This window comes from Zootoca vivipara, chromosome 7, assembly GCF_963506605.1.
Source record: "Zootoca vivipara chromosome 7, rZooViv1.1, whole genome shotgun sequence".
Taxonomy (NCBI): Eukaryota; Metazoa; Chordata; class Lepidosauria; order Squamata; family Lacertidae; genus Zootoca; species Zootoca vivipara.
The window spans coordinates 81,456,263-81,482,335 of NC_083282.1; the positions used below are offsets into that span (position 1 = coordinate 81,456,263).

Below are 26,073 nucleotides of genomic sequence, written 5' to 3' on the forward strand. Positions count from 1 at the left end.
TTACATAAAACATTACAGAAAGGGATGGTGAGGCCCCTCAAGCATTTGGGAGCATCATCTGAACAGGAGCAGAAGATTAAAGCAATGCTGGACCCAGAAAAATGCAATTAGTGAGGTTTTGCTGAAAATAACCTTTTCATAAGAATATGTCAAGGTCTTTTTCAGTGTCTCTCTTGTCTTTTATTTTAAAAAGTGTAGCTACACAGTGGCATAGCAAATTAGATTTGAGAGTTATCATTTGTGATCCAAGGCTGCATCCTCAGGACATGTGATGTGGGGAAAAGGCATGGAGATACATGGACTGTAGAAAAAGCTTTACTGTAAGCAGTTGCCTTTCACATCACCAGAGAACCCACACAGGGGAGGAAACATTTAAATGCATGCAGTGTGGAAAGAGCTTCAGTGTAAGCAGTCAACTTACTTTACATCGAAGAACCCATGCAGCGGGAAAACCATATAAATGCATAGAGTTTCAGGAGAGCTTTAGTGGGAGCGGAAACCTTACCCAACATTAAAAACCACAGATGGGAGAATTCACCTAAACACGAGGAATTGCTGTGGTCCAAGAGGTGGCTTTGGGTCATAGTCCCAGGAGGTAACCACCTCTCAGGAAAACTCTTGCCCCATTGGGCTCCCCAGAGCAAAACATTTTGAACCAGGATAGTCTTGTCTTGGCAGGACTCCCAGGGAAGGAGGAGGAGTTTGCAGGTACTAGGGAGAGACTGGGGGAGGGGGAAATGAGATCCACCTACTCTCCCACCTTTCATAACCTTTGTTCCCATACTGAGAAAAGCAATCCCAACCAGACAAGTCTCTGAAGGACATGGAGCATAGCCTCTGATGGGGACATTTTCCAGTCTGAGGGCCACAGGGCCTTATGGGAAGGTTTCCAGGGGCCACATGACAGTGGTGGGCAGAGCCAGAGGCAAAAGTGGGCAGGGCAACAAATGTGAATCTTACAGTAGGCTAGTTATTACAAATACTCTCACAGCCCTCTCTGTCCTCCATCCAAACAAGCAAGACACATCATTGGAGCTCAAGGAGATGTTCAGGCAACAGCACTCAAGGATAACTCCTACCTAGAGAGGCCTAGAAAGCTATGTTTGATCTCCAAGCCCAAAGGATAAATGATGGTCTTTCCAATAGCCATAGTCCAAGCCATTTAGGGCTTTATATGTAACCACCAACACCTTGACTTGTTCTTGGGAACTTTGGCTCACAGTCTAAACAGTCAAGCACCATGGAGGTTATCAAGGGCCTGGTGAAATCTATCCATCTCAGGCTGGCTCAGATGTGTACAGCAGAAAGTAAGAACCATGAACATCCATGATGGGTGTGATCTGAGGTGGGGATCACTGGAACCTAGTCTTGGAACCGCTTCTCAACAACATCAGAGTTCATCCTTGGGCTGCATGGAGCGGTAATAAAGAAGAGAGCATATGTTGAGCACCTTTTCTTCTTACTGAATAACTTAGCATCCACCCTGCAAACTCGTCATCCAGACTTCCTCCACTGACAAACAGAGCAGAACGGAGCTTTGCTGCAGCAGCTCTCACATTGCTAAAGGCAACATCCAAAGTGGCCTAACCCAGCAGTCATTGCCACTGTGAGAACATGAACTTGAAACACAAAGTAGGTACAGCATGTTCAGTCAAGATGTGCAGAGAGAGTGCAATGCGCTGAGATTTACCGCAGCTGGAAAATTATGGAAAATTGTCGGGCATCCTTCTTCTTGCATACTACTTTGCATTAGCCATGCATTCATCATATTTTTTTTTTTAATTGGAGTCATCACCCGTGAAAGGAAATTCAAAGATAACAAGTGTTGATGCAAAGAGTCACTTCATTCAGGAAATGCATTAGGAATCTCCATACAATAAAGATTTTGTTTTTGTCACTTAGTGTTATTTCCTAGAAGTCCCTGTTACTTTAATTGAGATTTATTTATTTATTTAAACACCAAGGCACTTTAAGGTAAACTGTGCAAGTTGATTAAATGAACAGCAGCAATCTGATTTAAAACTTAGCTGGTCCATTCCTAAGCATAGTTACTGGAACAGAAGAAACGCCTCCTATATGCAATGAGATTTACTCCCATGTAATACATGTATGCAGGACTGCTGCCTTTAATAATCACCTAATCCAATGCACGTTTACTCAGAAGTGCACTGTGCTCAAGAGCTCGCTCCCTAGAATGGGTGTTTGAGAATGCAACCTAAACACTGTACTAGGAATCGTATTTGTCAAAGGTGATATTCCCCTGCATTTCTAGAGGTCACTGTTGATAAGAAAACAGCTTATTTTACACTTATATTTTAAAACAAAACGTACCAGTAGGTTGTGATAGGCCTTTTTCATTTCTTGACAGCTTCTATATAACTGAGAAAGGTCGCCTTCATATGCCTGAATCAAATCCTGAAACATAAAGCACAATCCGGAATGAGTGTCGCTTACACACATCAATAAAAAAAAGATCACAAACATTGGGTTGGAGGGAGTCAAACTTGAAGGTTCAGATTCCACACACACACACACACATGCAGGCATCCTCCACTCATTTAACTTCTCCATCATAGTGGTGGGGTGAGAGGAAGGCTTAAGCAAGGAGTGGAGAACCTCAGGCCATCCTGCAGACCTTCCCTGTCAGGATTCTTCTCAGGCCATGCCTTTCTCCAAGCCACACCCCTCACCAGGTGTGCTCTGCAGCCTCCTTCAATGCTTTCGCCTGGCTTGAAGGTGCCCATGAGCTGGGAGAATGCTTCTTGCTTGCCTGAATGGAGAAATTTGACTGTGGCCTCCGTGTGGAAGGAATGTAGCCTACCATAAAAGATGCAGCTTTCCATTTTTGCCACTGGCCCCAGCTCCTGGAAGGTTGCCCACAAGGGAATGTAGTCTTCACACTGTAAAGGGTCCCCCGCTCAGGTTTAAACAAACTATCCATCACACAGCACCATGTTGAGAGCAGAAGTTCAAATATCTCTTCACTATGAAAGGGCACAACCCCACTATGTTATCTGCTAACATTCCTAACCAGAGGTCCAGCTCTGAGGACCTTCTGGCTGTTCCCTCACTGAAAAAAGTGAAGTTACAGGGAACCAGGCGGAGGGCCTTCTCGGTAGTGACGCCCGCCCTGCATAGCTGCCAAGTTATCCCTTTTTTAAAGGGATTTCCCCTTATGCTGAATAGGCTTCCTCGCGAGAAAAGGGAAAACTTGGCAGCTATGCCGCCCTGTGGAACGCCCTCCCATCAAGGAAATAAACAACTACCTAACTTTTAGAAGTCATCTGAAGGCAGCCCTCTTTAGGGATGTTTCTAATGTTTGATATTTTATTATGTTTTTAATATTCTGTTGGGAGCCACCCAGAGTGGCTGGGGAAACCCAGCCAGATGGGCAGGGTATAAATAATTTATTATTATTATTATTATTATTATTATTATTATTATTATTATTATCATCATCATCATCATCATCACAACAACCACATATGCTTGGAAGTAAGTTCTATTCTATTCAATGAGGCTTGCTCCCAGGTAAGTGGTTCTAGGATTGCAGCCATAGTATTTTATTTTTTAAAAAAACAACAACATTGTTATGCTGCGTATCTTCTCTGTATTCATTTGATGATGATGATGATGATATTTATTTTAGCAAATTGACACATGCTAGCCAGCTGCTTATCTCACCATGGTATAAGTGTGGACTGGGCTGTAAATAGATAATAAATTCAATTCCAGTAATAACCCTCTGAGAAGCTATTCCTGAAGGTCAGAGAACCCTCTGGTGTGGCATTCAAAAAGATGCATACAGCTACAACTGGAGGAGAAATTGGCAACACACAACCACATAGACATGAGTCTGTGGCATATGCTGAGGATTATTGATCAACACTGACAATTGGCTTGGCTATACCAAATTATGGGGACCCAGGTGGCTCTGTGGGTTAAACCACTGAGCCTAGGGCTTGCTGATCAGAAGGTCGGTGGTTCGAATCCCTGTGACGGGGTGAGCTCCCGTTGCTTGGTCCCAGCTCCTGCCAACCTAGCAGTTCGAAAGCACGTCAAAATGCAAGTAGATAAATAGGAACCGCTACAGCGGGAAGGTAAACGGCGTTTCCGTGTGCTGCTCTGGTTTGCCAGAAGCGGCTTTGTCATGCTGGCCACATGACCTGGAAGCTATACGCCGGCTCCCTCGGCCAATAATGCGAGATGAGCGCGCAACCCCAGAGTCGGTCACGACTGGACCTAATGGTCAGGGGTCCCTTTACCTTTATACCAAATTACATGACAGGTCATCTTCAGATCCTGGACAAAGAAGGAAAATGCTCCACTGCAGTGATGTCTTGGATGGTGGGCTTAGAGGGACATAAACTTTGAGCAATAGCAGTAACATGCTCTCCTGGAGCAGTAGGGTAATTGACAGCATCTCCTTGCTCTGGTGAGACTTTCAAGCTTTCCTCTTATGTGTGAAAATTTGAACCTAGTCATAGGATGAGGAAAATAGCCAAACAGAGATTGGATACTTATTTCCTTCTCTTTAACGTTGTTGCTACTTCATGCTAGGAGTTGTAGCCATGCAACTTTCTAGAATCTACAACATGTAACATGAATGGCGTCAAACTGACATGGATTGTGACCAGTCAGATGACCCCTCTGTGCAGAGCGTCCCAGGCAGGGACAAAATCCAAGAGGTTTACAGTACTGATTGCATGGTGGGCCACCAAATATCACTAGTGGGCATCCCGGAGTCTGTGGTCTAGATCTTGCTTGGTTTTTTCATTATTATTATTTTGTGACTTGCAGACAAATTTCTGTGAACGAGGAGTGGGGCATCCTTTGCATTCCCCCCATGGGAAATTTTCTGGGGGACACAGACCATGGAGGATACAAAGCCAGAGGCAAAAATGGACAGCTCTGTGGATGTGGCCCATACCTACATATAGCAGGACACATTTCAGCCATGCAAATCTGTCCATGCCTCTTTATCCTCCATCTAAGCAAGCAAAATGCATTATCTCAGTTCAGTTATTCATTCATTCCAGAAAGCAAATGTACTGTACTTGGAGAGAGGGTGGGTGGTCCAGGAAGAGTCGCAAGGGGCTGTAGGGCCACATTCAAAATTTCCCCATCCTTGTCATAAACCCTTCTTTCCCTACATCCAAAAACCCCCTTCACATCTGAGCTCTGAAATTCTACACAGTATATACCCATTTAAACATACTCCTGACCACAGTTACCTTCAGCTCTTTGTAGAACTGTGACTCCATAGCTCCTGCCTTGGTAACCTTGGGTTTTATTAGTCTTCTGCACTCAGCAATGCTGTCTAATTCTTTCCGTAAAACTAATCACAAAATAGAGAGGAAGAAAATGAGGCGTTTTGCCTATCACACTGCCCTGACTTTATTCATTCTGTTTGTTTCAGGAGCTGATACTTCTCATGCACTCACCAACAAACAAACAAATAAGAGAAGAATCATCAGCACATGTATCCTGTTCACAATGGAGTCTGGTCCCTGTATGCAGCAAAGCTCATTCATACTGCCAAATCGCAAATATGAAATGATAGCTTAATGCAGGCATCCCCAAACTGCAGCTCTCCAGATGTTTTGGCCTACAACTCCCATGATCCCTAGCTAACAGGACCAGTGGCCGGGGAAGATGGGAATTGTAGTCCAAAACATCTGGAGGGCCGAAGTTTGGGGATGCCTGGCTTAATGCGAACCTTTAAGCGTGTCTTTTAAGCATGTGGTGCTTCTCCCTGCAATATCCTATTCAACACTTGAAGACAGTAGGCATCAAAATGGGAAGAGGGCTGTCCGTAGTGGGCTTCTCATAACATGCATAGTATACCTTCTGTACAACACAATAAAGTAGGCTACTGGCTTTTCGCAAAATCATTGCTTTTTCTTCTTGATCTTTTCCACCCCACCCCAGTTTGAAGTTCTCTGACAGTTTTATGCCTTTGGTTACTTGCAAGCATCTGATCAATATATCACTGCAATCAGTCAACTGGAGTCTTCCCATCAATCCTAATGGTTTTTCAATTTGGTTTGAAATTCTCTTTCATAGCTCTCCCAACTTCTATCTTGCATTTGGCCAGCAGATTTGGTCCCTTTTCAGCTGGGATTGGATATAAGCACTGGGACCAAATACATATTCAAAAATATGAAACACAGAAATCCTTGCACTTCCAAAAATACTTTTTGAAAAGTCAAAGTCCAAAGAAGCTGGAATTAAGAAGGAATTAGTAAGGAAAATCTGGATATGGATGAGGATCATTAAACTAACATTCAGAGACATCCAAACAAGGCAGCTGGAATGTGTGAATGGATTCCAATAAAACAGTATATTACAAAGGAATTGGATATATTGCTGCTACAATAATTGATTATATGATGTTATATGTTATAGGAAATTTATAGTTAAGGTAAAAGCACTGTAACTGTATATTTGATTCTATGCTTTTAAAATTAGTAGAAAAGAGGATTAAGTAGCTAAAATTATATGAATCTGACAGGATGCATTTTTGGAAATGGTAAATTATTTTGTTGGTTGGTTAATTAACTTCTCTTTCTTGAATTCTTTCTGACTGTTCCATCTTCAAAGGTTTGGGGGCTCTGAAACCTAAACTAAAGTTGCTAGTGGATCTTTCCGAGAGTGGAATTTTGAGGACAATCATGAAGTTACATAGGAAAGTGCCTTATGCCAGCTGGTCAGACAGTTTCTCCACCTGTAGAAGAACTATCTACTCTGACGGGCAAAGTATTTTGGCAGCAGTACCCTGGAGATTTGAACCTGGGATATTATGCATGCAAATCAGGTGCTCCAATTACTGAGCAATGGAAAATAAAGACCATGCTTCCTTCAGCTTCCACTATAGGCCTCCTGCAGGGATTGGCACTACTTGGGTGCCTTCTTCAGAATGAGACCAGAGAGATTTTTGGTAAGGACATAAGAGCCCTCTGTTGGAGACACCATCTGGTCCAGCATCCTGTTTTCAACAGCAACCAACAAGATGTCTCAGGAACTTTCCTTGCATCCTTGGCCAACACTAGCATCTCTTCCTTACATGCCTAGCAGAGAGCACTGGAGCCAGGATGGGAACACATTACCTGTTAGTCCAGGGGACAGGAGAGATCTGGGATGATTTGCTGCATATTTCCATTATCTCAATGCCTAACTCAAAGTTTTGATTTAAATTACTTCCCGAGTCTTTGTTTCGCAACCACACTAAGTTTCTTCTGCCTCCCTCCCATACCTCTTCTAAAGGTCAATGGAGCACTGGTTTAAGGCAAAATGAAATTGACTTCTCTATGCGCAATTTGGAAACTTCATGGCCATTACTTAGATATTTCTCCTCAAATTCCCTTGCAGCGACATGAGAGGTAAAAGTATTGCCATGGCAACTACCCCCCTCAGTAGTTTGAATGTGTTTTTATATTATTATTAAAGAAATTAAAAAAACCAAAAAGCTCTTCTCTTTGAGACCTACAAGCTCAACACGACAGGACCCAGTTCCAGGTGACTTCACAATGTGTAAAAATGCTTTCGGTGAATTCTGAAACCATATTTACATACCTTCAACTTCAGCACTGAGACCTTTGATGGAAGCTGTGGCAAAGCAGAAAAGAAGTCAGATGGTGAACCCAGATAAGTACCACACATACCTAATAGGGAAACGGGTGTTTTGAGAAAAGCAATATTTGCAAGAAAGGAGGGAAGGGAAACAGTCCTCTTACCAGCAGAAACAGCTTTAAATTCTGTCAACTCCTGAGAAAATGTAGCCAAATCAGGCTCATGTAAGAAGATCTGTTCCACAAGGGCATGGAGCAAGGTGAAATTCCTCTCCTTCCCTCGTAGCAATGATAACTACAAACAGAAGACAGCAATGTAATTGACAGGCATGCCTAGATTTGGGGTGTATTATTTTCAAAAAGGGAGGCAGTGGGGAAATGTTATAGCTCCAAGGAAAATTTAATAAGAGCAGAAAAAGTGGGGTTAAGGTTTCTTTAAGCTTCTATTCAACCTATCAGGATTCAAAGAGGTCTTTCTGCAAAGGGCTTGTACAACACCTTTATCACAGCATCCTCATGAAGGATGTTGTGAATATCGTGGTACCTCAGGTTACAAAATGTCAAGTTACAAACACTTCAGTTTACAGACTCCGCTAATCTGGAAGTAGTACCTCGGGCTAAGAACTTTGTCCCAGGATCAGAAAAAAAATCATGTGCTGGCGGCGCGGCGGCAGCAAGAGGCCCCGTTAGCTAAAGTGGTACCTCAGGTTAAGAGTGGTTTCAGGATAAGAATGGACCTCCAGGACGAATTAAGTTCATAACCAGAGGTACCACTGTATACCAGCTTGGCTGCAGGATTTGCCAGAAGGAGGTGTACAAGGCGCCATCCAACCGCCTTAGGGACTCCAATCTGGATTTGTGTGTAGGGTTTACTTCTTAGCCTTTTCTTCTCCTGAAGATGTTCCACAAGGCAGCAGAGGTTTAGGATCAGATTTTCCTTCTCCTAGATGGGCTTCCTTCCCAGGTTGGCAAACCCCACCTGTCCCTTGCTTCCCTCTACAGCAGGCATGTCAAACATGCGGCCCTCCAGATGTTTTGGACTACAATTCCCATCTTCCCCAACCACTGGTCCTGCTAGCTAGGGATCATGGGAGTTGTAGGCCAAAACATCTGGAGGGCCGCATGTTTGACATGCCTGCTCTACAGCATGTGCGGAAACCACCATCTTGGGCATTGGTCTTGTCCGCTCAATCTGCCAGAGCCAGTCTTCAGATACAAGGGAAGTCCCTAATTCATAGACGGTTTGAGATCCAATGGCTACCCTTACCTGTTTTCATTGGCCAGCTGAAGCCATTCCCAGGGTATGGCCACTGTTGCGTGCTGAGAGCTGAGTGCAGGATGGGGACCAAAGGTGGGTAAACTAACCCAGAAGGAGCACAATGTGTCCCCCACCAGAGGTGTCCCCCACCACTACCCAACACCTCTAATGTATAGCTCTGTTTTCCCTGGGAAGACATCAGTGAGGCCGAGAGAGGAGTCTTGTCATCTGGGCAGCCCAGGACCTCCATACACCCTGCCCAGGCTTGTGTCCTGGGGAGGTCACTTTGGTGCTGCTAATGCAGTGGTTTGACTTTACCCCTGGAGATGCACTCCATTGTCTCTTGAGACAGACAGGTGTCAACAATGCCACTTAGGAACTAAAGCTGAGAAATACTACCATAGCTAAGAACCAGCCTGGCTATTGCAATGTTCTTCAGAGACCCTTCAGTGTTTTCTCTTGCCTTCAGAAGAGAGGTAGGTGGTGATCTCAGATAGGGCCTTCTCCATTGTGACACCCATGTCTGATATACCTTTCCCAGGGAAGCTTGCCATGAGCAGTATTCTACTAACTCACTCCATCAGCTCAAGACTTTCCACTTTCATAATGGGACTCCCCCTGTCTCCTCACCCAACTTGTGTCCTCCCCAAACCCACTCCAGGAGGTTAGGGAAACCCTTAAATCAAATTTAGGGGGCACAGGAGGAGGGGGGAACATTGCATTGTGAAATGCTTCCACTGACAGAAGCACTACATTGGATTCTATGTCTGGTGTTGACGTTTATGTATTTTTGGTGCCAAATGAAGACCTTTTTATTTGACGTATAAATTTTTGATTTTGGGTTGTGTTTTAACATTGCCTCTGTTTTAAAGTTTATTTTACACTACTCTGCTATTTTGGGCTTTTTTAAGGATGTTCTTATCACTGTTGAGCTGCTCTGAGAAACCTTTTTAAAGGTTGAAGAAAGCCCTCTCCCAGGCTGCCACACACACCAAGCTTCTGAGGGCAGAGGAACTACCAAGAGAGGGTCCTCTCTGCTGAGTAAATATTACTCCTGGGAATAATTCTTCTGAAGGTTTTATATTTTAAATAGATACAATAAACTACACATTTTTCACCTTTTGGTATTTGTCCCTTTCCTCCATTTTTCGGAGGGATGGGGGCTTATACACTAGATACACAGAAGCCCCCTCCAGAAATTATTCCTCCACACCAGTTGGCAACATGGCACCCTCCCAAAATTGAATAACTTCAGCTCTCTGAACCCAACCTTTGGCCATGAGCAGGGTGAAGCTGATGAAAGCTGGAGAACAACAATCTCTGGAGGGCATCAAGTTGACTACTGATGCTCCACAGGTTCTCTGATCTTCCGTAGAAAATGTGAATGTATTAAGGCGTTGTCAGCAGGGATGGAGGTATTGAGGGTGCTACTCTCTCACACATCACATGCTTTAAATCAGGCATCCCCAAACTGCGGCCCTCCAGATGTTTTGGCCTACAACTCCCATGATCCCTAGCTAACAGGACCAGTGGTCGGGGAAGATGGGAATTGTAGTCCAAAACGTCTGGAGGGCCGAAGTTTGGGGATACCCAATACAGAGAGGGAAAATGTCTGAAGGGAGCTTGACTGGCAAGAATAGCTGTAGACCCATGTACAAAAAGGAAAGCAGGTAACGTGGTCCTGGGAGTAACACACTGGCCGATTTTAACATTGAAAACATGATATATATTTTTCCTAGACAGTGACAAAAGGTTTCACACTCCAGTGTAAAACAGTAAGAATAGTTCGTGTAAAACAATGCTTTAAGTCTCCATAGTGGGATCGAGAAAGATGTCGTCTGGCACAGTAAGGTTTTGTAGATATTTTTCATAATGATAAATGTGGTAGTTCAGCAGAAATATAAAAAAAGGCAAACATCCAAATTGGGGCTCTGAATTGTCGCTTGCATCATAAATCATTCACTCAATATACTGAAATCCCTGGGAAGTGCCATGGTGGGGGAAATAACTTCCACTTCTATTTAGAGATGTGGCAGAATTTGATAATATGCTTTAAGGTTCAAGGCTGCCTAGAGAATATGCAGTCAGTAATAGGAGCAGCCAAACACAGAGTTTGAGGCAAAGGAAACTGCTCTTATTGTCAACATTTTCAAAGGCAAATCATCAGTCCTGCAAATGGATCACAGATAACACAACCAAAATGTCACTTTGACATAGGCATATCCTATAGAATCTTAATTCTGGCCTAGAAACTGTTGTTCATTCATCTCTGTTTCGGACAAAATTTTGGTATTTGCAGATGTCCACACATCTTAAATTATATTCCTGCAATGTGGATACTACCAGATGGAAGCCGCCATTCTGGGCAGCTTCCAATATTCCATATTTACTCAAATCTAATACTCACCTTTTTTGGCCAAATTACATTGCAAAAATCAGGGTGTGCATTTGATTTGATGGCACGTTTACATTCACAAGCAAAGACTTTTTTTGGTTTCAAGGTTCTGAAAACTGAGGTGCACATTAGATTCAATGGTGCATTAGACTCAAGTAAATATGGTAAAGGTAAAGGTAAGAGGACCCCTGACCATTAGGTCCAGTCGTGACCGACTCTGGTGTTGCGGCGCTCATCTCGCGTTATTGGCCGAGGGAGCCGGCGTACAGCTTCCAGGTCATGTGGCCAGCATGACTAAGCCACTCCTGGTGAACCAGAGCAGCACACAGAAATGCCGTTTACCTTCCCGCCAGAGTGGTACCTATTTATCTACTTGCACTTTGACATGCTTTAGAACTGCTAGGTTGGCAGGAGCTGGGACTGAGCAACAGGAGCTCACCCCGTCGCGGAGATTCGAAATGTCGACCTTCTGATCGGCAAGCCTGGGCTCAGTGGTTTAACCCACAGCGCCACCCGCATCTAATGATATATGATATATATAGTCATATATATAGTCTAATGCCTAATGATATATATAAACATCATTAGGCATTAAACATTAAAAAAACTTCTCTATACAGGGCTGCCTTCAGATGTCTCCTAAAGGTTGTATAGTTTTCTCTTTGGCTCAGGGGTCACATAATTCCATACCCTCCAACATTTCTCCCATGAAAATAGGAACGTCCTAAGGAAAAGCAGGATATTCCAGGATCAAATCAGAAACAGAGACAACTGTAGATCTGGGACTGTCCCTGGAAAATAGGGACACTTGGAGGGTCTGGACCAGGCATCCCCAAACTGCGGCCCTCCAGATGTTTTGGCCTACAACTCCCATGATCCCTAGCTAACAGGACCAGTGGTCAGTGGTGATGGGAATTGTAGTCTAAAACATCTGGAGGGCCAAAGTTTGGGGGTGCCTGGTCTGGACTTTGCCAGAGTAGTTTGCACTGAGTCTCAGCATTTCTTTGAAGGGGTTGGAGCGTCTAGAAAACATTCATCTGAAGGGAATGACATTGCTGTATTATTTATCTGCACTCAGGAAAAAGAGAGAGATTTAAACACTTTTTTAAAGGAAAATTGTACTCTCCTACAATCCAAGCCTTTCCCCAGCAAAACCACTTACTTTAGCCAGAGAAGACAGCTGAAAGCCTTTGGCCTTCTCTCTCCCAGCATTTTCATTTAAGTAGTTCCCAATGGCTAAGATATATTCCAGCACAGCAACAAATCTTGGGTTGTCCTGCAGCTGTTTGCATGCCCTGATCTTCTGGTTTATGAGCTGGAACACAAGGAGGCATCGTTTGATTAAATTGTCAAGGGTGACTAAATGGGGCTCTACATTGTTTTTGGTCGGTCAGGAATTAATCTAGACCTCGGGAATCTCAAGCCATAAAAGGGGCCTCTGTAGGGATCTGCCATGAAGACTTCATAGTCAAGATTGCTACATTCTCACACACTGTAATGGCAGGGATCTTTGGCATTCGCTTGTGGGCACATTGTGCAACATTGTCATTGATGCAATAATAGTGGATTAGTGGTAGATTTATACTGGGCCGCTTTATTAGTTGTTCCTACAATGGTTCCCCAATATTAATACAGTATGTGTATTGCTATGTGGAGAGGCACTTTTGTGCTATCACACAGGAGCGAGGAAACTGGTGGGCCAAGATTGCCCCGCAGGCCTCCCCATTTGCCCTGCTTTTCTGTAAGTCCTGTGGGCACCATGTTGGCTACACTTGACTTGGAAATTAATTACATACAATAGCAGCTTCAGAAAGGGCAATTTGGAGCAGAAAAGGTGGGTCACTGGGCTCTTTGGGCTGCTTCTGTGTTCCTAATCTTCCCTTCCCCTTCCCTCCTCTGTAGGGTAACAGAGACAGATTGAGGGATCTGTGAAGAAAAAGTCTGCTTTTTGGACCTCACAGGCAGAATAAGAGCTGTGAAAGGGCAACTCTGAGCAGAAAACCAACAGACAAAGCTGCTCTTGCTTAGAAATAGCAGCCTTTGATGGCCCTTGACACGTTATTGGCAGGTAATGTGCCAGTCATTCCATGCTTTGTGTTCTCAAAGAGATACACTGTTAGTTTCAAAAAATCAGCAGGAATATTCAATACAGGCAGTAGCTTGTCTTATCTGCCACTTGTGTGCATAATCATATGTCCCCCTGCACCCAGACCACAGGTGTCTCCCTATGGAGGGTTTGTGCAAATCACTGCTTCTGCAACTACACAGGATGCAAAAACAGGATGCAAAAGGTTACTCTCTCTTGCTCTCCCAGTGCATTCTTGTCAATAATCCCAACTCATTCTTATGTTGACCCCAGTGTGCTCTTTCAAAAGTGATTTACATAATGAAAAAAGGATGTGCAATTTTAACTTGTTCAGATCTTGTTGGGGGTTGGGTATTCTTTTCTCTTTATTTCTTTTGTCTCTCCCAATATGGATGTATATTTTTCACCCTTCCTTATATTGAGCTCATTAATTAAAAAAGGATTGCCTCCCTAGAGCTGCTATTAGCCATAGAGGGAGAAACATGTGGACTTTAAAAATTAATTTTTCATATTTTCCCATCCACAAGTAATAGCAGCTCCAATTAAATAAGGGGGTGGATGTAATCTGGACCAGGGCTACGGTGTGGGGGGAAGTTTCTCTCTCCTCATGCTGTGACCCCAATCAAAACCGGTGCCCCATACCTGCTTTTCCAAAAATAGAATGGCATTGGGAGCACCCAACAGAGAGCTGTTATTTTCAACCAGTATCTGAGAGCAATTGGCTCTAGTTCAGGTTCAAGGCTCCAGAGAGGTTTTAGCATTGATGCTTAGTTGCAATTGACACAATGCAGGGGGTTCTTTGAACCAGGCTTCGGGGTTCAAGTTAAGTTCGGCTCCCTCCCTGCAGCCTCTTCAAACTGGATGATTGGCAGTCTTTTCGAGACTGTTGACACCTTGAGCCCCAAACCAGATTTTCATTATTATGTAAAACAAAACAGTCAATGTTGGATGTATTGCTTGGGCACCTAGACTGTGTTTCCATAGGTAAACAAGAATGACAAATATCTCAAAAATTAAATCTCAAACAATATCTACAAGGTATCAGCTGTGCTGATTGGCACGGACTGTGCCATCGTTCATGAAGTATTACCTTCTGGAGGTGCTATTTCCGCTAATGAACTCTCTCAGGTTTTGACTTGCCCAAGGCTATTTTAGATACCCCAGCAGGTAGCGCATATTGTATTTCAAAATCTAGACGATCTCAAATTTACTTTCATGCTAGTTATGACTCTCTTGGCTATCAAATCCAGGAGCAACACATAGATCATCAAAACCTTTCCCCACATTTCTTTTGAATAATGCAGTGAAATGACAACTTATACATCAGGCTGCCCGCATTATTACAATATGAATGTCAACGACATGATGGGTGAGTTGCTTTTTCCAAGGAAAATCTCCGCTCACACACATACGTAGATAGACACGCCGGCTTTGAAAATTGACATGGAGGGCACCTGGTGCTTTATAGTGCATCCCTAAGCATGTTGACTCAGGAGTAAGGATGGCGCCGGGGGGGGGGGATTCAGTTCAGTTCACATTTAAAGGTGAACCTACCTAATTCTCACTTCCTGGAACAAAACGCAAACCAAAATCCAGCCATCCCTCAAAAATTGTGCTTCTCCAAAGCTTGCAATGGAGTTCTCCAGCCAAGTAACATATACTAAAGAACGTATTGAAATGCTTCTGTTTATTTTATATTTGCCTGTTTATGTTTGGCTATAACATGCATTTGGTTCCCTTAATGATAACTTTGATTTAGCACACCCAAACTGATGTGCTAATGTGGACTTACAACTGGGGGGGGGGGGACAAAAAAAAAGAGAAAACAAGTTTGACAGATTCATCCCAGTCCACTGAGTACAAAGGGGCTTTATCCACTGTAAGTATGGATAGGATTACAGCAAGCTCAATGTTTAAATTTATTTAAGGCACATACACAAACAAATATAATATGCTTACCCACAGAAATCGAGGTATGATACTTACTGGCCCCAGTTCAGCCATGGATTCTGGTAGTTCACGTATGAAATGCAAGAGGTCAAGTTTCTTGCATAAATTAGGTATTTTACACATCTGCACAAAGGAAAAGAGACTCAGAAAAGATTCCTGTTGTCCTACATAAGAAAATTTAAAGCTGTCTTGTGGAATCTGTTCTAGGAGTTCCCACAACCCTCTGGAGCAGCTTTGAAGAGGGTTTGGGGTATGCGTGGAGGAAGGAGATGAAGGGAAGTTCCACTGAGCAAACATAAATCCTTGCTCCTGTGGAATGTTTTCATTTGATGCCACCTCGACAATTCATGAGAAAATTGTGCTCAGAAATGATTAAAATGGAAAGGGAGAGGCACTGGCAGAGGAAGGGGGTGCGGTGGGTGCAGCCCACCCCAGGTGTCATCCCTGAGGGGGTGACATCACCCCCCCGCCCCCCTGGGAAAACTCGCCTTGCCCCCATGGGCGGCTAGCCCCACCCCTGGTCACACAGCATGTGCGCCACTCCAGGTGCCGGAGCAGCTAGCTCCGCCTCTGGGGAGAGGGAAATTGGTGGAATTCCCATGCATGAGCTACAGGGTTGTTGTTGAATTTCTCTCATTTTCAAGGCACCCATTTACAAGGTAGTGAAGCAGCATTTGTGAGTGCTCTTTCATTCAGTCTTCAGTTTAATTCTCCAGTGGTCTGCACTCTGCATCCTTCTGAAAACCCCTGGTGACTGCTCAATGGCCAGCTTACTCAGAGTAAGATGACAGAGCTTTTCCCATAGAGAGCCAAGAGACTGCAAAGTGCTGGAGAAATGGAAAGGGGAAATGCGAATGCCCACTCTACCCACAGACACCATGCAACAATAACGAAAGCTCAATTCCACAGCCACAAAATGTTTTTAACAATTCTAAAGTGTCCTGAGAATGAGGCAGCCTCTTTTGCAGTGGAAGAAAACCTTTGAGAAATTTGGGGACAGGTTTTGGCATAGCACCAGCAAAGTTGTTGGAGGCTGAACCTGGGACCAGACACATCCCTAGGTAAAAGCTCCCACCTTGGGGCATATCAGCTACAGACATGCACCTTCAACAATGCATTGACCTTAAGTCACACAACTGCGGTTGATGAAATATTTTAGAAATGCTTTGCGCGGTCAGGCGGAGTCCCCCAAAGCCCCAGGCAGCCCCCGAGCGGAATGATGACACAAGACCATGTTCTATGGGATTAAAATTGGCCACAACTTTATTAAGAATTCAGATGTAGGGAGACTTTGGCTCAGGCATTGGGCATATATCCTTCCCAGCCCCCAGCCAGGGATCTGGGAAATTTCAGGGTTATCCAGCATGTGTGGGGGTTGGGCTAGCTCTGGAGAACATATGTTCAAGCAGATAGCCTCCCCCCCTCGATTGCAGCCGCTGGAGAGGGAGGGCAATGACAGCCTATTGCGTATGGTCAATGTTATCGTCGCAGCAATGGGGGTGGGGGGTCACCACCCCACGCCCCCCTATTTTTGTAGATGACTAAAGGATTCCGCCCAAGGCCTGCATCCGCCAAAGTTGTGACGAATTGCTACGGGAAAGGTGAAACCTGCCAATGCAGGGGAAATTCCTTTCTGGCCCTTCAACAGCAGCCTTGTCGTAGCAGCGCCTGCGTGCGTGTACGCCTGTGGAAGAAAATAACCTGTAATGCAATCATTAATTTTTTGGGAGTGGAGGGTGGGAAAGCTCTGGAGCCATCGACTGCTTCCCAGGAATGACTCTGCTTCAGCCGTGTTCAAGGTAAAGTTACCTCCTCCTACCTGGCCAATCCCCCCGGCAACGCCTCCCCAAGCTGGATTGGACAGGTAACTGCGTGGGCGGAGACCACCAGTATCCAGCCCAGGAGGGCAGCGCCGGCCTCCGAACTTCCAGGGCTGCCCCAGGGATCCCAGGGGGCTGCGTGCGACCGCGCAAAATGTGCCTCCCCTTTTATGTGGGGAATGGTCATTTTTAACGTTTCAGTTTGAACTTAATTCTAATAATCTAACACTGTCATTTGCACAGTCTTCTGTGTTAAGGAGACAGATCAGGATGTTTGAATAAATAAAGCAACCCAACTGTTGCAAAGGATTTCTTTAATCCAAGAAAGTTCGATGGTTTGCATTTTCCGAAGTTTTAAACTCAGCATAAAATCAACAGAGAGCAAGAAGCAGACAATATGGCATGTACAAAACCACGACTTAAACCGGAGATATACTTCTTACTTCTAGCATAAATTGATCCACCAGATGCAGTTCTGAAGGAGACCCTTTGAACGACATGTACATTTCCATATCTTTTGCGGTGGGCTGGTATCTATGGGAAATCAATACAAATTAGCATTCCTGGTTCCAAGACATCCATGTCAAATACGGGCTTTTTGTAGACAATGGTAACAATTTCAACAGAATACTTAAAAACATGAGTTCATTTGTGTGCTAAACCAGAGTAAATTGATAACAACACAAACAACTTAACAGGGTATACGGTATGTAACTATATAATTTTTTAAAAAATGAGATTCAACATATATAAAAATATATGGTTCTATAGACCAACTTATGTTGAATTGCATTTTTTTTTTAAAAAAAGTTACATACAGCGTGTTACGTCATTTGTGTTGTTATCAGTTTTATATTTATGTGACAAAGGGTTTGGTAGTGTTTTAAACCAGAGTAAACAACAATGAACGTTTGCCCATTTTAATTAATTGGGGGAAAATATAGCATTTTTGTATCGGCTTGTTTCAAATCCATTAACCACTGCCATCTTGAATAATTAACTACATTCCATATGCCTATTTTTCCTCTTCTGCCCAGCCCACATTCATACTGGGAAAACAACAACAGCTAGAACTAAAATCCTGTTTCATTGGGCCTTCCCACAGGTGGAACAAATTCTAGCAGTGTCCATTTGTTTGTTTGATGTAATACATTTCTATGCTGCCTCATATTCAAATTGCCTGCACTGTTTACAAAACTTAAAAGCCACAATACCCACTGTAATGCAATACAAACATAAACGTGGCAGATAAAAGCACAGTTAAATGTCAGAGTTTAAAACACTGTCTTGCTGAATAAATAGTCCTTTGCTTGGCATTGAGAAGACAGAGAGTTGGCACCAATCAAACCTCCCTATTTATTTAGACCAAGCAACACAAACTTGTTCTGACATGCAGAGGGTTCTTTCAGCAGTCTCTGCATTCTCCCTTCCCCTTGTGACTGCTAGAGTAGGTACCAGCATGGTGCTCTTGAGATGCTGCTGTTTTTCAACTCCCATCATCCCTGACCTCTGGCTATGCTGGCAGGAGTTGTGGTCTAGCATCACCCAGAAGGCACCACTGTAAATCCACATGCCCCTTTCACCTGCCTCGGATAGTCTGCAAAGCAGCGCCATGGAATCTTCCAAGTCCCAAGCACACAAAGCAAGTGGAGAGAGGTGAACCACATTACAGGGAAGGGCCATAGCTGAGTGCTAGAGCAGCTGCTTCGCATACAGAAACCCCAGGTTCAATCCCCAGCATCTCCAGGTAGAAATGCCCTCTACCCGGAACCCTGGAGAGCTGTTGCCAATCAGTGTGGGCAATTCTGAGTTAGATGGACCCAATGGTCTAACTCAGGAGAAGACGTCTTCCTATGTTCCTAAGGCATTGTGGAAAGTTATTTCAAGCTGTCTCTGGATGGGTTGGGGAAAATAATGCAAAAGGGTGGCCCATAATCATGTCAAGCATGGGATTAATTTATTTTAAATCCAAGCCATTTGGCTCAACTGGATTGAATTGTTTTGTTGCTCACTTTGCTTAAAGCTCAGCATTACAAGCAGCAAGGTGGCTTACGGTTCCTCCAGAGAACAATGAGTAATAGAGCATATGTATTTTTTAAAGTTACATCCCTAATTTCCAATGCAAGGAGCTAGGAACATCAGGTGCTTCAGTAAACACATCCTTTCGCTTCTCCTTTCATTTGCCCAAAATGATGCTGTTTTCAAAAAGTAATATCTATCATAAATAAAGAATTCTATCCAAAAGGTTACCTTCTTAGTGCTGTAATCTGCTCAATGCTAAGTCCACCACTGTCTTCATGTATAATGTATAATTTTTCTTTCAGCTGGCTTGGCTTTATGCGGAAACTTTTAAGAAAAATGTCTGGAGGGGGAGAATGGTTCTTTGATTACTTGTAGATAAATGCACAGGGGAGCAGGGAGGGAAGAAACAGAGAAAGAACACTGGGACATTCATACTGTTGTTCAGCCCACAGAATTAGCTTGTGCTTGTGCCCACTAAAAGCTAAGATGAGTCAGTGCTCTAATACCTTGTACAAATAGTATCCTAGCGTTCTAGTACGAATGGCATCGATGTATCCATATGGATGTATTTGATTGAAGTGCAGTCAATCCATTAGTCAGAAGAATAAATCAAGAGAGTGTATCCTGATGGCACTCAAAACCTTACTTTGAAAATTATTTTAGTTAAGAATACAAAAATTGTGCTGCTGATTCCGGTATTGAGTTTACAGAGCCCACTGTTCTGTTCTCCAGAGTGACCACTCAACTCCCCCTGGGAGCTCACAAACAAGGTGAAAAGGTGACAATTGCTCTCACTGTCATGTGATCAAAGCATCAAGTAAACAGGGGTGCACTACCTCTGAATGAAAAGTGAAACCCTTATTGAACTACCCACACCTGAATTTGTCCCGTTTTCCCCTAAAGCCATCTATAAGAATTTAACCCAAGCATGTTTTGAGTCGTAGGTTTGCCAATAAAGAAGGTGTACATCTATAGGGCTATCTTTGACTTTCCTTCCGATAGTAGTCAGAAGAAGCTGGTATAGAGCACTTGATTGTAGTGTTTTGGCAATCAGTGATCATTACCTTTCTATTTACTTTGCTCACTGTTCAAGAAAACCACCAAATGTTTAAAAATTCAAGTATTAGAATCATACCAGATCATCTTTCTACAAAGGGAAGCCCCACATACTTCTGTCATGAGAACCACTGCTTCTCTCATTACAGATCAGGGGTGAAGAACTGGATCTGGTCAGCAGGCAAGATCAGTATCTCACCCACCCTCTGTGGGCCAAATCTGACAGTGGTGGGGATCTTTCAAAGGGCTTCAGAAGCCCTTTGCATAACTATCCAGAAACCTGGCAATCAGCTGTTCCATGGGTCTTCCAAAGTCCAATGCAGCTGACTTAGCAAACTGCATGGATCAGCTGATTGTCAGAGCTTGTGAAACCATCTGGGTTTGGCAGGCACTGCCTATCAGCTGATCAATGGTTCCTGCAAACCCCCTTTTGGCTCAGCTCATATATGACATCAAATATGGGGCAGGTAGGTGTCTCCAGCTTCCATTCAAAGGTAGAAAAGAGTTGGCACTTGAACAGCAGGCTGTGCAGGCACAAATGTCGCCAAGTCACAGTGTGGCCAACTATGTGGGGATGTGCTGCCTCTCCATTTATATTATGGCAAATATTTTGAATTTTACATCCATCTGTATGAATTTGCATAGGCACATTTCATGGAGATCTGTGATCTCATTTTTGGTGATGCCTGAGCAGCTATCCTAGTGTGACACAATTCATCCCCAACATTCCTCAGGGTCTATATGGTCCCTGGCACAAGATCAAGGGAACATAGGTAGTGGGGGGGGGCAATCTATTCTTGCAACTTAAAACAAATGCCCATGTAGTCACAGATCTTCCCATCCATTTATCATGTGCACCCTCCTTCCCCTGTTGTGGCAAAAAGGACCTTACATGTATTCTGCAGGTGAGGATGACAGAATCATGAAGGCAGCTGGAGGACCCATGGCTTAGGGAAAGATTTAAAGGATTAAATCATTGCTCTGGTCCCAGCATGTGTCATCAAAATAATCAACTTTCCCCTTGAGCCTTAAGTTCCCAGATGTTGTTGGACTACAAGCCCCATCTTCCCCAGCCAGCTTAGTCAACAGCCAGGGATGTCGAGAATTGTAGTCCAATAACAACTTTGAAGACCATTGGCGTCGGAGGACCAGGAATATATGAGCCAAGGGAAATAGTGCAATGCCTCAATGCCAGAAACTCAGACAGAAATAGCTAAAAGCAGGGGCTTGCCCAATTTACATAGTAGAAAAGAGTGATTTCCTGGAAGAAGCAAGACTAATTTGGAGGATTAAAAAGTACTGTTTACACATATTTTTGTAACTCAAGAAAAATTTTATTTTTTTAAAAAAGTACTGTTTAAAGATGTCTTTATCCTCACTAACAACATCTTAACATGTATTTCCCCACCACCACTTTCAAGTGTCAGTCAGTGGATGCAATATTCCATATATATATATATATATATATATATATATATATATATATATATATCCCAGCCCAGGTGTCCCAATTAACATAATGATTACACCCTTCCAATTTTAGTTCATGCAAATCCTTCACAGGTTTATACTTCACACCCAAGGATTTCCAACTTTGCTTGCTGAAGGCCCCTTGCACAGCTGCCTCGAGTGTTACAAAGGATCCTGGGAAACACTATAATGCACACATACACATAGTGTTGTGCCAAAATATTATCCCCCATTTCTTCCTGACCATGTTCCATTACTGAGGGGGGAAATGTATTCAAAAATTATCAAAGTGAAAAGGAAAATTTGGAGTAATTATAAAGGGCAGGGTGAACTAATTTTTGCTGCGTTTAGCTTACTTTTGAGTAGGCATGGGGAGAAATTTGGTTTTGTTTGTATTTGAATGAGAAACTACCTAAGGGACACGGGTGGCACTGTGGGTTAAACCACAGAGCTTAGGGCTTGCCTATCAGAAGGTTGGCGGTTCGAATCCCCGCGGCGGGATGAGCTCCCGTTGCTCGGTCCCAGGTCCTGCCAACCTAGTAGTTTGAAAGCACATCAAAGTGCAAGTAGATAAATAGATACCACTCTGGTGGGAAGGTAAACGGTGTTTCCGTGTGCTGCTCTAGTTTGCCAGAAGTGGCTTTGTCATGCTGGCCACATGACCTGGAAGCTGTACGCCAGCTCCCTCAGCCAATAACACGAGATGAGCGCCGCAACCCCAGAGTCGGTCACAACTGGACCTAATGGTCAGGGGTCCATTTACCTTTAGCTAAGGTGCCGTTTTAAAGCTGACACACAAACTATCCTTTGAAATTTGTATTTCTCTGAATTTTGCACTTCTCTGAATTTTACAGTACAGTCCACTAACCAGAAAACGGCAAGAGATTCAGGACCAAAAAAAAAATCACTCATTGACACAGCACACAGCTAAACTACATAAGATGCTACCACTAAATGTAGTTATGGCCACCAACTTGGATGGCTTAAATTGGGAATTAGAAATGGAGGATAAGGCCATCAATGACTACTTGTCACGATGGTTGTGTACTGCCTCAGGATCAAGGACAGTACAGTATTCTTTTAAATATCTGTTGCTGGGGATCAGGCAAGAGCTATTGCACTCATGAACTGCTTGTGGGCTTCCCACAGACATCTGTTTGATCACCAGGAGAACAGAATGCTAGACTGGGTAGACCAGGCATCCCCAAACTGCGGCCCTCCAGATGTTTTGGCCTACAACTCCCATGATCCCTAGCTAAGAGGACCAGTGGTCAGGGATTATGGGAACTGTAGTCCAAAACATCTGGAGGGCCGAAGTTTGGGGATGCCTGGGGTAGACCTTTGGCCTGATAAAGAGGTCTCTCCTTATGTTCTTATGTCAATGATTCTGCGATCCAAGGATAACATTTGATGAACTGCTCTTCTTATAACTATTGAAATTCAATTGAAATTCCACAGCATTTCCTTCGGAGCCTCTTAAAAATCTTAGGAATCATGAGTAAGGGGCTACTCCTAGTATGCAAAGTAACATTTTCACACTTACTGAAGTTATGCACAACTTTTGGGTTCAACATAATTTGTTGTGTCAGGAGAGGCTCATTGCCGTGAGTTCCCACCACTTCTTGAATACGAAACTGGTTGTGAAGCCGAGCCACATCTATGGTTTTCTGGCCCAGGTGGCAGGATGTCCAGATTGATTTCTCTATCTAAAAATATTAAAAAGCCATAAGTAAATATATCATGGCATCTCTATAATTAGGATGGGCAAGTTCCCAAGGCTTGATTTGGAATGAGCTTACCTAATGCGAGCTACTTTACATGCAGTTCAGCTCATGTCCAAAATTAGTTCATTTTAAGCTCATTCCAAGCTCCAGGTTTTGTCTTATTTTGAGTGATGCTTTTATAAACACACAAAGCAATTAGAAGTGTCCCCACTCCCAACACATCCTCCAACCACTAGGGAATACAGACCCTTCATAATCCTCTCTGACACATTCCCCCATGCCTGAGAAAATAATACCTGCAGTGGTGAAATGTAACCTTGATGCAACAAAAGCATCAGGAACCCTGGGAATTATAGATACCCTTCATCTTATAGGACGTCCAAGTAGGATCCCATGTTCCTGACTGGGTATTATAACACCTAACTGAGCACATAGGAGGAGTCCTAGGAACTGCAAGAACCTTCTTCCTGAGGTCACCCTGTAATGTGCAAATGATAGTCATGACATTCTTTATGGCAACCATAAAAAGACAATAGATTCCCATGGGGCTAAGAGCTTGGGGATTCTTCTTGAGGAATCCATGTAGAACTTGAATTCCATCATAGCGTTTTTCACTGTATTCCTCCAACTGAATGATTGCTAGGGGACTGTATGTGGGCAGGGTGGAGATTCCATCTAAACAGGCGATAAAAGAGCATGACTCATGAAATAGGATCATGACCTCTCTGTGGCTTGGTGCTACCACATCCCTCAATGGGGTAGAGGGTCATTATGAATCATGAGTCATTACATCTTGGACAGTGGTGGGGAACCTCTGGCCTATGGTCCTAATTAGGCCCACAAGTTATTCCCATTTGGCCCAAGGGCCATGTCAGCCAAGCCACAGCCACTTGTCCAGCACCCAGCACCAGATGACTTGAGCTATGGGACAGGTAAAAGCATGACTTGGAAAAGCACCACATTCAAAAGGGAGAAGCAGAAGTTCACTCTAAATGGACTCCTGGTTCTTCTTTTGCAGACCTGGCTTGAATTCAAATGAATATTCCATTGCAATTCAAGCCATAGTTGCAGGGGTAGAATTTTTGCAGCTGCGGTTTGACTTCTTCTCGAATTCAGGCCGTGTTTCTTCAGTTCAAGCTGTGACTGCAAAGGAAGAATCTTGCAGCTGCATATTGAAGTTGCCATTTCCTGGCACCCGATGCCATCAGCTGATTAGCAGGTAGCCAGATCCACCCATCTGTCATGTGATCTATGGAATGCTGGCTGCTTCTGCTCAGCCCTGTTCTACCGTGTTTCCCCTTTTTTAAGACGTAGTCATTATATAAGCCATAGCAGGATTTCTAAGCAATTGCGCGATACAAGCCATACCCCGAAAATAAGACATACTGATAGACCCTTCACCCACTAGCAATAACCCCCCTCCTGCCAGCCAACTCCCCCCTTAAAAATCTCTCCCCATTTTGCTGTCGCTCCACAGACACGTATTTCCTTTAAAAGCTTGTAAAAATGCACCGAACAGCCGTAGCTGCTGGCTGCCGAAGCCTTGTGATTTCTCTTCCCCGTTTCTGAGAGCATTTTTTTAAATAAAAAGATCCAAAAATAATTTTTTTAGCCAAGCTGTGTAAGCTCTACTTGGTGAAGGGGAGAAAAGTGGGGTGGGGAGGAGATGAAGGCACGAGGAAGAAAAGAGGGGCGATTGAAGAATGCAAAGGCTGTTTTCCCTTTTAGGGAGAGACCTCCGTGCGCGCGTCTGTCTCTCTCTCCCCCCCCCTGCGTCTCTCTCTCTCTCTCTCTCTCTCTCTCTCTCTCTCACACACACACACACACACACACACACACACACACACACACACACAGCCCACCTCTCGCTTCCCCCCACCTTTCCCTAAATTCCCTTCCATTCAATGCACGTTGATTTCCTCTTAACGGGAATCTCCCGTGTCTGATTGTTGTCTCATTGCTTTTACCGGGCATAAAGCAGCCTTTTAAAAATCCTGCTGCAGTTTTCTTTCTACCTTATGCTGCTTGGTTGTCTGTGGAGCTGCCCCTTTAAGGATTTGTAAGTAGTCTGGATCGCAGTCCTTGCCTTGGGGACTTTTATTTATTTATTAAGGACTTTTTCCTTCGCTGTTTGCGAGCTGCTAAAAGGAGCTGCTAAACGCTGCTTTACACAAAAGTTAAACTGCCGGTCCTAACAACACGTGCTTCCTCACCTCGCTGGCTCAATTGCTTCTCAATTGCTACCATTTACCAAGTCAGCAATCTTAATTGCTGCTTAGCTGGCTTCTTTGTTCTCAGCAGGTAGCTTCTTTGCTATCAGTGATAGCACTGCAAAGTGCTATGTTGTTGGAACTTCAGACAGTCTTGCAGTCTTGGGCAGCTGGCTGGTAGAGATCCTTACTTGCTTTAGGTATAGGCTACTGCTAGGACTGTATCACACAGATAGATTCCATTATACTGGTTTAGATTTAAGAAGCTCCAGTGTAGCAGATTGCTATTAAGTGAGTCCCCACCTTGGAGGAGAGAGAGAGCAGCCCTTCGCGAACATCCCAGGGCCGGGGAGAGAGGGCTGCACCAGGGACGCACACACCTCCCTTCCCTCAGACTCGTAATAAAAATACGAGTAAGACATCCCACCAAAAATAAGCCACCCTGTGGTTTTTTGAGAAAAAAAAGTAATAAGACGGTGTCTTAAAAAGGGGGAAACACGGTAAGAGGTTG

The 26,073-nt window shown here is 43.9% G+C and overlaps 1 protein-coding gene across 3 annotated transcripts in view; it reads right to left on the reverse strand.

Moving 5' to 3' along the window:
- The window catches only part of LOC118089204 (uncharacterized), an 85,206-nt gene that overhangs the window by 5,884 nt on the left and 53,249 nt on the right, over positions 1-26,073 (reverse strand). For 2 of the 3 annotated variants that reach the window (XR_004693082.2, XM_035123679.2), the window contains exons 8-16: positions 23,172-23,334; positions 19,331-19,442; positions 17,524-17,614; positions 15,297-15,383; positions 12,387-12,539; positions 7,737-7,866; positions 7,576-7,608; positions 5,235-5,338; positions 2,332-2,415 (exon numbers count right to left, since the gene is read on the reverse strand). Coding sequence is in view for 1 of the 3 variants with exons in the window: in XM_035123679.2 (XP_034979570.2) it covers positions 2,332-2,415; positions 5,235-5,338; positions 7,576-7,608; positions 7,737-7,866; positions 12,387-12,539; positions 15,297-15,383; positions 17,524-17,614; positions 19,331-19,442; positions 23,172-23,334 (957 nt within the window). In the remaining 2 variants the exon portion in view is untranslated. The remainder of the gene's footprint in view (positions 1-2,331; positions 2,416-5,234; positions 5,339-7,575; positions 7,609-7,736; positions 7,867-12,386; positions 12,540-15,296; positions 15,384-17,523; positions 17,615-19,330; positions 19,443-23,171; positions 23,335-26,073) is intronic. The other variant, XR_004693083.2, reaches the window with a different exon arrangement.